This window comes from Vombatus ursinus, unplaced genomic scaffold, assembly GCF_900497805.2.
Source record: "Vombatus ursinus unplaced genomic scaffold, bare-nosed wombat genome assembly UNPS02014813.1, whole genome shotgun sequence".
NCBI lineage: Eukaryota > Metazoa > Chordata > Mammalia > Diprotodontia > Vombatidae > Vombatus > Vombatus ursinus.
The window spans coordinates 12,300,288-12,312,816 of NW_020954591.1; the positions used below are offsets into that span (position 1 = coordinate 12,300,288).

A 12,529-nucleotide genomic window follows, 5' to 3' on the forward strand; every position below is an offset into this window, starting at 1 on the left:
ATGTGCAATTACATTTTATATTTCTGGTGTTTTAGGATGGTAAAGACTATATTCCACTGAATAAATTACTGACAGGGAATAATGGGTTTGCATATTCCACCCCTGCCTTCTCTGAATTCTATTTCAAAGAGGATAGTTCAACTCCAAAATTCAATTCAGGAAGTTCTGATGATGTCAGGTAAGTCAAAAGGCAGTTCAACTCAATTCAGTTCAAAAAACTTATTAAACATCTACTTTGTGTCAAGAACTGTGCTAGGCAGTGGAAGTACAAAGATAAAAATGAACAGCTCCTTCTCCCAAAGAGCTTACATTCTATTGGAGTCAAAAGCATATGGTCATATAAGACAGGGGATTTTCTTATGTTCCTAGAGAACAAAGAGTGAGATGTATAAACAGGAAAAACACTAAAGACTTTCACTCAAGAATCCTAGAAAAGCTTAGAATCTTTACAGTTTCTTTTCTTCCCATGAGGACACAGTTTGCAAGGCTTTCCAGAAGCAGCCTTCTCAGGCTAGAGTGCTCAGTAGAATTCTGCCATAGACAACCGGATTGAACGTAAGGATGGGAACAGGCGGGCACATATATTTAGGGAAGGCTTCTATACCATAGTGTCTTACTTTTGAAGGGACCTCAAAAATCACCTAAGTCCAGTCTCAGCATGAGCTCCCTTTTCAGTGTCTCCCTAAGTGCTCATCCATTCTCTGCTTAAAGATTTCCTGTGATGATGGGGAGTTCAGCACAGAATAACAAAAGGACATCTGGACTTAGCTTCCTTGGGAGGCTTTGTGGTTTAAATAGGGTCTGTATGCAAAGGATCTTATGTAGAGAGGATCTAGCTCAAGTTCAGCCTATCCAAGTTGAGTTTGTCCTGCAGTGTTTTCTCCACCCTAGGGTCAAGTACTGGGCATATTCCCAGGGCCTGGGTGATACATGCCAGTTGGAGAAAAACTCTAATGGCTCTTAGCCTGAACCTACTTCCACAACAGCTATTTTGTGGAATAAAGATTAGACTTGTTTTCCTTGGCCCAGGAAAACAGAATTAAAGGAGGTAGAGTTCTAGAGAATCAAATTTCAGCTCAAAGTAAGGGAAAACTCTCACAGAGGTATCCAAGAGGGAATGGTCTGCCTCAAGAGGAAATCATCTGCCCTCATTAGAGGTTTTCAAGCAAAAGCTCCATAATGACTACTTTGGGGATCTTGTGGAGGGGATATTTGTTCAGATATGGTTAGACTAGATGGTCTCTGAAAATCCTTTCAACACTGAGTTTCTGCGGAATCAGAAAATTTGAGTTTGATTGAATTCCTTTTGTAACACTTATTAGCAATGAGACCACGAACAAAACATTTAACCTTTCAAAGCCTCAATTTCTTCATCTCTAAAATAAGAGATAGCATAGTAGAGGGGATATATTGCTGGACTTGGAGTCAGGAAGAACTGGGTTCAAATTCTTCCACAGAAGCTAGCAGTGTGACCTTGGGCAAGTCATTTAGTCATCCCATGCCTCACTTTCCTCAAATGAGAAACTTGGATTCAAGGGCCTCTAAGGTCCCCTTCCAGTTCCAAATCCAGTGATCTTGAACTTTTACTACCTACCTTACAGGGTTATATTGAATAAAATGTTTTAGAATCCTTGAAATGCTAGATAAATATAAGCTATTAAATGTGAGCTAACTCCTGGGTGAAGCCCATTCCAATTATAAAGGAAGTGCTTCTTTATACTGAGCTGAAACCTGCCTCCCTATAACTTCTATCCATTGGCCCTAGTTCTGCCTTCTGGATCCCAAAAGAGCAAGTATGTAAGTTCTTCTACATGGTAACCTTTCAACTATTTAAAATCAATCAGCAGGTGAATTTGGAGTTGCCTTTGTGAGTGAACAATTTAACAGTCTTAAAAATCTGCAAAGATAATCCATGGCAGGCATGGTAGCACAAAAACACTTTCCACTTTCCCCCAATCTAGACAATCTCATCCTTTCCTAACCACTGGCTTACTAGCTCCTGGACAACTATTGATCAAATACAAATGAATTTGCTCTAAGGATTGTTCCATTCTAATGGGTTGTCCCAAGGCCAAGTGCTACTGGTCACAAAAGACCAGTACAAATGGCTGGATACCAACCCACATAACTTCTGGGCAAATCAATTGACCTCTTTGTAATGTTGTTCTTTCATCTGTAAAATAAAGGGGTTAGACCTATTGAAGTTCTTTCCAAGCTTGAAAATGATGTATAATAGTAATAGTAAATAATAGTAATTCATATTAGTAATAACATCCATATAAGCACTTTAATGTTTGCAAGTTTTACATACTATCATCTCACTTGAGTTTCACAACATCCCTATGAGATAGAAGTACAGAAATTAGTATTCCCATTTTAAAGATGAGAAAATGGTCACACAAAGAGTTTCAAAGTAATCTGAACCCAGATCTGACTCCAAGTTCAGTAGTTGTGGTTATAAAGCACGTTAAAAATGTTTTCCTACTTTATCCTTCCAGCAACTCTGCATGCAGGTATTACCTCCATTTCATAGATAAGTAAACTGAAAAACAAAATATTATAGTGACTTGCTCAAAGTCACACAGATCATGGAGCAAAAATTCAAATCCAAAGTTCTTTCTCCTACACTCTACTGCCTCTCATTGTTAGGTGGTACAGTGGATAGAGCACTGGCCCTGGAGTCAGGAGGACCTGAGTTCAAATCTGCCCTCAGAACTTACTAGCTGTGAGACCCTGGGCAAGTCGCTTAACCCTATTTACCTCAGTTCCTTCATCTATAAAATGAGCTGGAGAAGTACACGGCAAACCACTCCAGTATCTTTGCCAAGAAAACCCTAAATGGGGTCATGAAGAGTTGGATGTGACTGAAATATATCAACAACTGCCTCTCCTTATTTCATGCTGCTTTTGCAGATGAGGTGGCTGCTACTCTCTAGGTGGTGATATTGCTTAGGAAGGCCCTCTGGAGTCTGCGGGCTCTTTTACTGTGGAGGATTCCTGAAGAGTGCATGGCGAGGGCATTTCTGGAGGCAGGGACCTCTGCAGAGGGGTCTTTTGGCAATTTTTGGCTTGAGACATCAGGATTTTAATGGACTCTACTAGAAGTAGCAGTGATAGCATCAGAATTCCCAGGAAAAAGTTATTAAGATTTCAACCTGTGGGAAGAGCTCATCGGTCCCTACTGATGTCTCTGTTTACCTTGGGTACCACCCAGTACCCCTATAGTTTCTAGTCAACCAAAGCTGCATACCTTTTCCCAGCCTTGACTTTTTTCTTTCTCTCTGCTATTTGAACAGATATGTAAATGCTTTCAAATTCACACACCCACAGAGAGTAAAAACCTTTGAAGAGCTTTCCCCAAAGGCCACCACCATGTTTGAGGTAAGTAATGCAGATTCCTGCCGTTGATGAATTGCACTAATCTGGATTATCAGACATCAGAGCAACCCTGGAGTCTCCTGCAGCCTGGCTGGCTAGCACTAGCCTAAGACTGCTTGGCAACAAGGATTGTAGTGAGGGTCTAATTATAATTTCTCTGCAGATGACTCCCGAGTCTAGTCTCTCCACTGATTTACAGTCTCACGTCAACAACTGTGTATTGAACATTTCCAACTGGATATCTCATAAACATCAACCACAATCGTAAACATCTCAAATTCAAAATGGCTAAAACAGAACTCTTTATCTCCGCCCTTCCTAGCCGTCCCCTTCTTCCAAACTTTCCATTCCAGTCTCCCTGGTTCATAACATTGGTGCAATCTTTGCCTGCTCACTCCTCTACTCTTGCTGAGGATTATGCTTGAGAAATTAAGAGATTGTGGGTGACTTTGTAGAGAGCAATTTCAGTTGAATGATGTTGTTGGAAGTCATACTGCAAAGGGTTGAGGGGGGAGAAATTGCAAAGGTAGTCAGAGAAAGTATAGGCAGTGAGTGTACCTAACTTTATCAAGTTTGGCTCAGAAATAAAGGAGATATATTAGACAATAGTTTTAGGGGAGAGTAGGGTCTACTGATGGTTTTTTATGGATGAAGAAGACTTGATTTGAGAGAGAGGTGGGCTGAGGTTGCAATCTGTTGGGAAAAATAGGAGAGGAAGGGATCAAGTGTACATGTAGAGGTGCTTGCCTTGGCAAGGAGAAGAGTCACCTCTTTATCAGAGACTGAGGAAAAAGAGGAGATTGGGAGATGATGTCAATGAGTTTTGAGATTAAAAGAATGGGAGGAGAGGAGTTTATATCAAATGGCCCCAATTTTTTTTTTCAGCATAATAACAGGCAAGGTCCTCAGCTGAGAAAAATGTTAAGTGAAGAGTGAAGAAAAGGTATAGAAGAGAGGGAGGGAGGAAGGAAGGGAGGAAGGGAGGAAGGAAGGAAGGAAGGAAGGAAGGAAGGAAGGAAGGAAGGAAGGAAGGAAGGAAGAAAGGAAGAAAGGAAGAAAGGAAGAAAGGAAGAAAGGAAGAAAGGAAGAAAGAAAGAAAGAAAGAAAGAAAGAAAGAAAGAAAGAAAGAAAGAAAGAAAGAAAGAAAGAAAGAAAGAAAGAAAGAAAGAAAGAAAGGAAGGAAGGAAGGAAGGAAGGAAGGAAGGAAGGAAGGAAGGAAGGAAGGAAGGAAGGAAGGAAGGAAGGAAGGAAAGGAATGTTTGGAATAGCTTCTGTGGGGAGTGACATAGGGGATCAATTTAGGAGGAATAAAAAGACCACCTCACAGCAGGGAAAGCCCAGTTGAGGTTGGATAATGAGAATTATAGTGGACTCAGCACAGTTGTCAGATTTCCTCCAGATTCTTTCAGCAGCTTGTGAATAGAAATGGGTGAGAATAATCTAGAATAATGTTAATTGCAAGATGAGAGAAGAGTGACTATAGGACAAGAGGGCACAGGACAAAGAAGTGATGAAGCATCGTACATTTAAACAAAGAGAAAACTGTGACAAACTGTGAGAAGTGAAAAAAAAATTTACTAGAACACAGAGTCAAAATGACCAGAAAATTCCCCAAAATGAGTGTTCAGGTAACACCAAATCATTACTAATTCACTGGATGTCTTTTAGAACTAGAAGCAACTTTAGAGAAAAACTAGTCTAACTCTTTAAATTTATAGAGGATGAAATGGAGCTCAAGAAATGGGAAGTGACTTTTATGTTTACACAATTTGGTTCAATTAAACATTTATTAGTTACTTAATATGTTGCCTAATTAAACTACCTATTAGTTACCTAATACCTAAAGGAGTAGTGCAAGGTCCTGAGGATACAAACACAAACATGAAACAGTCTCTCAAGGATTTTATATTCTACTTAGAGCAAGCCAGGTAGTGCATTGGATAGAGCTCTAGATTTGGAGTCAGGAAGACCTGGGTCCCACTGCAGCAACAGACACTTACTAGCTGAGTGACTGACCTTGGTCAAGACATTTAAATCTCCCTGTGCCTCAGTTTACTCATCTGCAAAATGGAGATAATAACAGCATCTACCTCCCAAGGTTGTTGTGAGAATCAAATGAAATACTTGTAATGTGCTTTGCAAACCTTCAAGTGCCATATAAATGCTAGTTAATAATTATTACTAGGTACTTATATTTTTACCCAGAGAACACAGAATATAGGCAAGTGAATACAAAATACAATTTAAAAATAATTTTAAGAGGGAGCTGGGGGGATAAGGAAAGGCTTCATGTAGGAAGTGGCATGTGTCATATATTCAGGGAGGAAGCTGGGGGTTCTATAAGGCACAATGAAGCAGTAGGCCCTTCCTAACATGGGGTACCATTTGTGAAAAGGTACATAGGCAGTCTATGGAGAATGTAGTGTTCAGGAAACATGTGGTAAGTCAGTTTGACTGGAACGTTTGAAAATGTATGAAGGGAATAATATTCAATAAAATAGGAAAAATAAGTGGGACCCAGATGTGTGGAGAACTTCAAGTATCAGGCAGCAGAGTTTATATTTTGTCCCAGAGGCAATAAAGAAGCATTGAAGATTTGGGGGAGGGGGTATAATGTGACATAGTTGGATCAGTGTTTTAGAAATATTAATTTGGCTCTATGTGAAGGATAAATTGGAGGAGAATCTAGGTAGGGAAACCAGTAAGGTCTGGTGAGGCCCTGAATGAGGGTACAGTATAGCCTGTGTGAATGGAGAGAAGGAAATGGATGCAAGAGATGCCTTGCAGGTAGGACTGATGAGACTTGGCAACTGATTGGATATGGAGGATGAGAGAGAAGGGTCAGCCAAGGAGGACTCTCAGGTATTGAATGTGTGATTAGAAGGATGGTGGCACCATAAACAGAAATGAGGAAGGCTGGGAGTGGGTGGGAAGGTTACATAAACTTACTTTATGAATTTATTTTTATTATTATTGAAAGAACATATCAAAAAAGGAACATGGAACATGATGGCTCCAGGCAAAGGCTCAGTTTCCCCATTCACTGTCCTACAGGATAACTCTTCTTTGAAAGTCCTTCACTTGACCATGCCATTCCTTTAGGCTATCATCTTTATCATATTTTTTCTTCATTTCACTGGCAAACTCTTACAATCGCCAATTTCACCTGCTAAATCTGGTGATCTTTTTTTTTTTTTACACAGTCCTCATTCTCCTTGATCATCCCTTCATCCCAGATATTTTCTCCTACCTAGGCTCCATAACTGCCTTCCTGGTTCTCTTGCTATCTCATTGCTCTTTTTCAGTCCTTTTTGATGGACTGGTCTCCCTCTACCATTTGTGGACCCTTTTCTCTCCTTATCTCTGAGGGAAGCACATCAGCTTCCATGGGCTTATGTAGCATATTTAAGAAGCTGATTTTGAATTCTCTATGTCCAGCCCTGGTTCTTCTCCAGCGCTCCAGTTCTGCATGACTTGTTTGCTGGACACTTCCTCCTCAGTGTCCTTGAGGCATGTTCGAAATGGAATTCATGATGTCTCTTTAATCTGGTCTTCTCCATACCTCAGTGTTTCTGTTGATGGCACCACCTTCCCTCCAGACACCCTATCCATAATCTTGGAGACATTCTTGACTCTTCTTTTCCCTTATTCCTTCACCACTCTCCCATATCCAATTTGTTGCCAAGTCCTACATATTCTACTTCTATCCATATTCTACTTCTATCTCATCTTTTCCATCCATCCTTTTCTTTCCTCAAATCCCACAGAGAAGTGAAACCTTCTCTGGTCCCAATGTTAGTGTTCTCTCCTTTCTTATATGTTTGCTGAATTCACTTTCAATATTTGGGGTCGTTGGTATCAAAAACACCTACCTAATAGGCAGATTCATTCATGCATGTCTGTATAATTGGATGCATGCCCACAAGCAAAGTTAATGGTGAGTTGGAAGTCCTAGAATGGGGTGCAAAACACCCAATGCAGGATGGGCCAAGTCTGAGCCTCTGAAGCCATGTTGTTCTGCATTTGCTGATCACAGAGCGTAACTCTATTCCTCCTCCCACAGGATTACCAGGCAGATAGTGGCATGGTGCTGGCACCCCAAGAGCTGAAGCGCTTCACTTGGACAGAGAGCAAACCTAAGTCCACCTTGATGTTTGGGTAGGGAATGTGGGGACCAGGATGGGGAATGGGGAGATGGGCAAGAACATTGGAAGGCTGACTACTCTCAAAGTCTTTTTCAGAGACATATAGAAAACCACATGTTATACTAGTGTGAGTTTCAGAAAAAAGTTTTTGCTAGGGTTGTGGGTAAAGGTATCAAATAAGGTCCTTTCCAGCTCTAAATCATTATGGTCATAGTGCACTAGCCAAGAACAGCTGGGTTCTAAAGAAATGGAAAATTAAATGGAAATTCTTTCCAAAGGGAAATGCTCTCCCATCTTCATCATACCAGGGTTAGTTCTTGATAACCAGAAAGTAGCTGAATACCCTTTCTCTCTGTGCTTAGGAGATGATTACTGTTGCTCACTAAAGTCAGTCATTCAGAGATGAAGTAAAGGTCTTTTAATCCTTCTACTTTCTGGCAGCCAAGTGTTTGATTCTTCTGCCTTTTTCTCCCTTTCCACAATGAACCTATCTGACGTAAATAATCAGCACAAGCTAGAGCAATTAGATACCTATTTATCCCATCATCCCCGTCACTGCTTCTCAGAATACATCCATGCCCTCTCATCAGCCCCACTCACCTCAGCTTCTTTGGCTGTGTTCCTGACCTAAGGAAAGGGAACTGGGCCCAAGGGAGACGAGTGTTGGTAGATGCCCCTTCTCCTCCCTGGTCAGGCTGATACTGGAAGAGACTGCTGGCCTTTTCTCAAAGAAGCTCTATCTGCCCTTTCATGCAACTCTATGGCCTATGACGGCAAGAAACTCATCTAAATAGCCCATGTAGTTCTAAGTCACAAATGAAAAGGAAACTGGAGTGGCCAGAATTTTCTCAAGCTAAATTTCATATATTTGACTCCATTTAACAGCTAAACATTAATATAACAATTATAATCATGCAGTGTTGAGTCATGGAAGATAAAGGGACAGAAAGACATTAACTTGACAATGAAGAGGTAGGGATAAAAGAGGCCCAAGTCCTGAAGACTTTTTCCTGTTGTTGAAACACTTTTAACATGAATAATTGCCTGAACCAGTAGACTATAACACTTATTTGTCTAAGGGAACAATCCAGCCTATAATATCTACTATATTGGTTCTAAAAATTTAATCAAGGCATTTGTCTTCTGCCAATCAGGATATACAAGACTGACATGTTGGACATAATTTATCAACCTGAATATTTCAATTAAGATTGTGAGGAGGGGAGAAAAACTGAGTTTTCCATATTAGCATTTGTTTATATGGAATGTGTCAAGCTGAGCACAGAAGCTGTTTTCTCCAACGTCTGAGATCTCACTCTTTCAATTTATGATTATGTATAGACCCTAATCTGCTAATGCTATCCTTACAGGATTGGAAATGCCCCAGGAGACCATAGTAATATGAAGTCCCATTAATTTTTATCTTCTACAATGTTTCCCTTTGCAATAGGGAAGGTTTAATGTCAGGGAAGGGAAATGTAACTTAGGCTTGAGGATCCATCTAGTACAGAATCTACTCACAGACCAGACAAATCAGCAAAAATCAGATAATTGAATTATGCTAATAAAGCATAACAGGCAAATCCAGGCCACAAAATCATTCTTAACTCTCCTAAATCAATGGGAAAAAAGTTATTTTCTCATACTCCCCAAAGCTCCTGGGTTGAGAGGGAAACATGTTTCAAAGATAAAAGGAGGGATGAATAACCACTTGAGTACGACATAGAAAAGATTTTTAAGGTACGGGTTAGGCCTGGTCCTTTAGGGCCTTTCTATTGCTGAGAATGTGCTACTGTATTATGGTAACAGCAGCAAAATTATGCCAGCCCTTCAACATGAAACAACTATTACTGACCCACTGGCAAGAAGTGTGTGTATATCTTTAAGTTGTTTTCCCACTAGTGAATAGTGGATTTGCCCTGATTTACCCACATATCTAGTTCCTCTTGTGACCTCATTGTCATGAAATGACTGAGTTTAGGAAAGCAAATAGAGCAAAGTTAAATGGGAAGTGAATACACGTACTGATTAGATTAGCACATGAACATTAGCGACATGTTCATTTTCAGGAAAAGGAGAGAACAAAACAAACTTTTTAAAATTTTCTTTTTGTAGCTTAAAAGTGACCAGCAGAAGCAAGGAATCGGGCCTTTCTGACATGACCAGGCCCAACTTCTGCCATTTCAGCTGTGGTCATGTCAATGAAGTCAATCGCAGATTTACATACGACAACTCTGAGCTGGAAAGGAAGATCTCATGCTGCTCTCCTCCTCCAGACTACAATTCAGTGGTCTTGTACTCCAACCCACCCGTTTAACACTTGAGCATAAGCAGTACTGCAAGAAGCAAATGCATATTTATATCTGATATAAATTAATTTTCTCCTGTGTAATCCATGTATGTTTTAACCCCTTTCCTTTCCACGGGAGCCATTTTTAATTTCTTTTTTAAGAGTGCTTTTCCGGACTAACAAAAAGAAATGAACATGAACATGAACAGAGGCATTCTCACTAAAGCCTCCAGATATACAGTAAATGATCTAAATTATTCCTGGGCCCAGCAGCATAATCCTCTCCTCTTAGGCCCCTGGGGAGTCTAACATTTGGATAATCAAGGAAAAATAATGGTTGTCCAGTGAAAGAAATCAAGAGAGGCAGCATGGTATAGAGCACTGACTTGGAGTCAGGGGACCTGGACCCAGCTCTTTTACCTGCATGACCTTGGGAAACTTACCTAGATCTTGGTTTTCTGAACTATAAAATGAAGGGTTTGGATTAGATGATTGCTAAGGCCTTATCCAAATCTAAATTCTATTTTCCTATTCTCTAGGAGACCAATAATTATCTTTGGTTCTTGTTCTAAGGCTCTCTGGTTCTAGGTCATCCTTTTATCTCCAGGCCCAGCAGCATCAAAACAAAGAACTCTGAGGGCCAACAGCAATCTAAACATTTGCCATGGGTGCCACAAGTACACTTAAGATATAGGAATGGAATACAGGAGGAGAGAGGACAGAAGAAAACAGAGGTACACAAAAGAAAGGAAAAGGCAAGAAAGGAGCTGTGTCTATGTGGTGGGGATTTGAAGAATAGCATAGCACCCCCGTCATGGGCTGCCCCTTCTTCACCAAATATATCTTACATTTGGAGCATGTAAAACAAGCGAGTAGAAAGAATGATGGAGTAAAAGAAAACATTTTTTTTTCTTGAATTCCAGGAAGGGAAGAATAAAGACTTTCCTTGGAAATGTTACTGTAAACCATTCTCATGCCAAGAAATTTTCATTGTGATATTTGTACCACTTAACTGATCATTGTCTATACCACTGGCCTTAACAAATCTCACTGATCTGTCTTTCCTATGCACATAGATCTGGGGATACCATGCCAGGATGGCTCCAGCTTCCGTATGTAAATCCCATGAAGCTAATGGTTATTAGCTTGGTCTAATGACTGTTGGGTCTAATGAATGCTGGCTATTGGGCTCAGGACCACATTTTAGACTTACAATGATGAATCTCGTTATCATTAGCAGTACTTATGTACAGGAGCTAAAAACTATTTATGTTACTTTTGTATCAGATTTTGTATAGTGATTCATAAAAAGGAAGTTTAGAGTAAAGATGTAGGCTTTTGGAGAAAGACTCGAGGACAAGATTTTCAAATTGGCAAAATAAAGACTAGGGAAAGGGAAGAAAAAGGAAACCAATTACACTAATTCATCTCCTACAATAAGGTCAGGCAACAAGAAAGATACCTAAATCCCTATTTCAGCTGATTAACTAATCTGATAGGGATTCCTTCCCTCCTATGGGGAATGCTGGAGAACATGAACTAGATATTATCAATTAAGCACTTTAAAATCCTTGTAACATACAACCCATAAGGCCTTACGTTATCTATGCATGCCATTACAATCAGGAGAGGTTGGCTAATCAGCCATCTAGAGGAGGAATGTCCACTTTCACTTTTTCTATCCCTTGCCTTAAGTCATTGGGCCTAAACACTGACAGATGAAGGAAGAGAACCAGTATATCAAGAAGTGTTTGTTCTGAAGGCCTGGAGATTTGGAAAGGCCTGGCTTGAGCTACAACCCATAAAGGAAAAATAAAGCTAAAATCTGGCCATGCTTGAAGGAGAGCCAGGTACTCCCACTGGGATCTCTACCCAGAAGCAGATAGACCAGTCAACATCATGGAAGCTGCCACTCTCTTTAGACCAAACTACATTTCATTGTCCTCAAATGTGTAAGTTGAATGAGAGAGGTATTTATGCTTTCCTATTTGACATACTCTTTCAACTACTAGTCCCAGAGTTCCATTTGCATGGAAAAGAAAAGGACAAAGCACCATTTAAATGAAGACATTCCCAGGAAGGAAAATGGAAGCCTAAAGGTGAGTAGTGAGTGGAGTCTGATGATCCAGATATACCACAGAAGGGAGCAGCTAGGTGGTACAGTGGATAGAGTATCAGCCATGGAGTGGAGAGAACCTGAGTTCAAATCTGGTCTCAGACACTTGACACTAGCTGTGTGATCCTGGGCAAGTCACTTAACCCCAATGCTTAGCAAAAAACAAAACAAAAACAGATACACCAGAGAAGAAATGAAGCAAAACAAAAGGAAGAGGATCGGTACCTATGGGAAGGTAAGGCTGTGTCTTCTCTCTTCTTCACACTTCCCATCAGTCATGGCTGACTAAAAGTACAAGTTAGACAGCCAGAAACATCAGGAAATAAAACAGAAATTACAAAAAGAAAAAGACAAAATCCCAAATCAATTCTCTAATTTTCCAAATCAGACAAAGACAATGATGTAGAAAAGCTTACAACTAGGTTGTCCAATCACCAAACCCAGCAACTCCAAACAAAGTCAGGTAGCACCATTTCAGAATTAAAATAGAAGATTTCATTTCATGATTAATGGGAGGATGGAATGATGCAGGTTGAGTGGGGAAGACTTTATCCGTTTGTACTCAGCTAGGAAAAAATGCTGATTAGACATTCAAAACAA

The 12,529-nt window shown here is 40.2% G+C and overlaps 1 protein-coding gene across 1 annotated transcript in view; it reads left to right on the forward strand.

The window, feature by feature from the left end:
- FLT1 (fms related tyrosine kinase 1) overlaps positions 1 to 10,778 on the forward strand; it is a 191,136-nt gene extending 180,358 nt beyond the window's left edge. Inside the window, exons 27-30 of the mRNA XM_027877641.1 lie at positions 36 to 178; positions 3,297 to 3,381; positions 7,442 to 7,536; positions 9,639 to 10,778. Of these exons, the coding sequence (XP_027733442.1) occupies positions 36 to 178; positions 3,297 to 3,381; positions 7,442 to 7,536; positions 9,639 to 9,840 (525 nt within the window). The 3' untranslated portion in view covers positions 9,841 to 10,778. The remainder of the gene's footprint in view (positions 1 to 35; positions 179 to 3,296; positions 3,382 to 7,441; positions 7,537 to 9,638) is intronic.
- Positions 10,779 to 12,529: the final 1,751 nt, after the last annotated feature.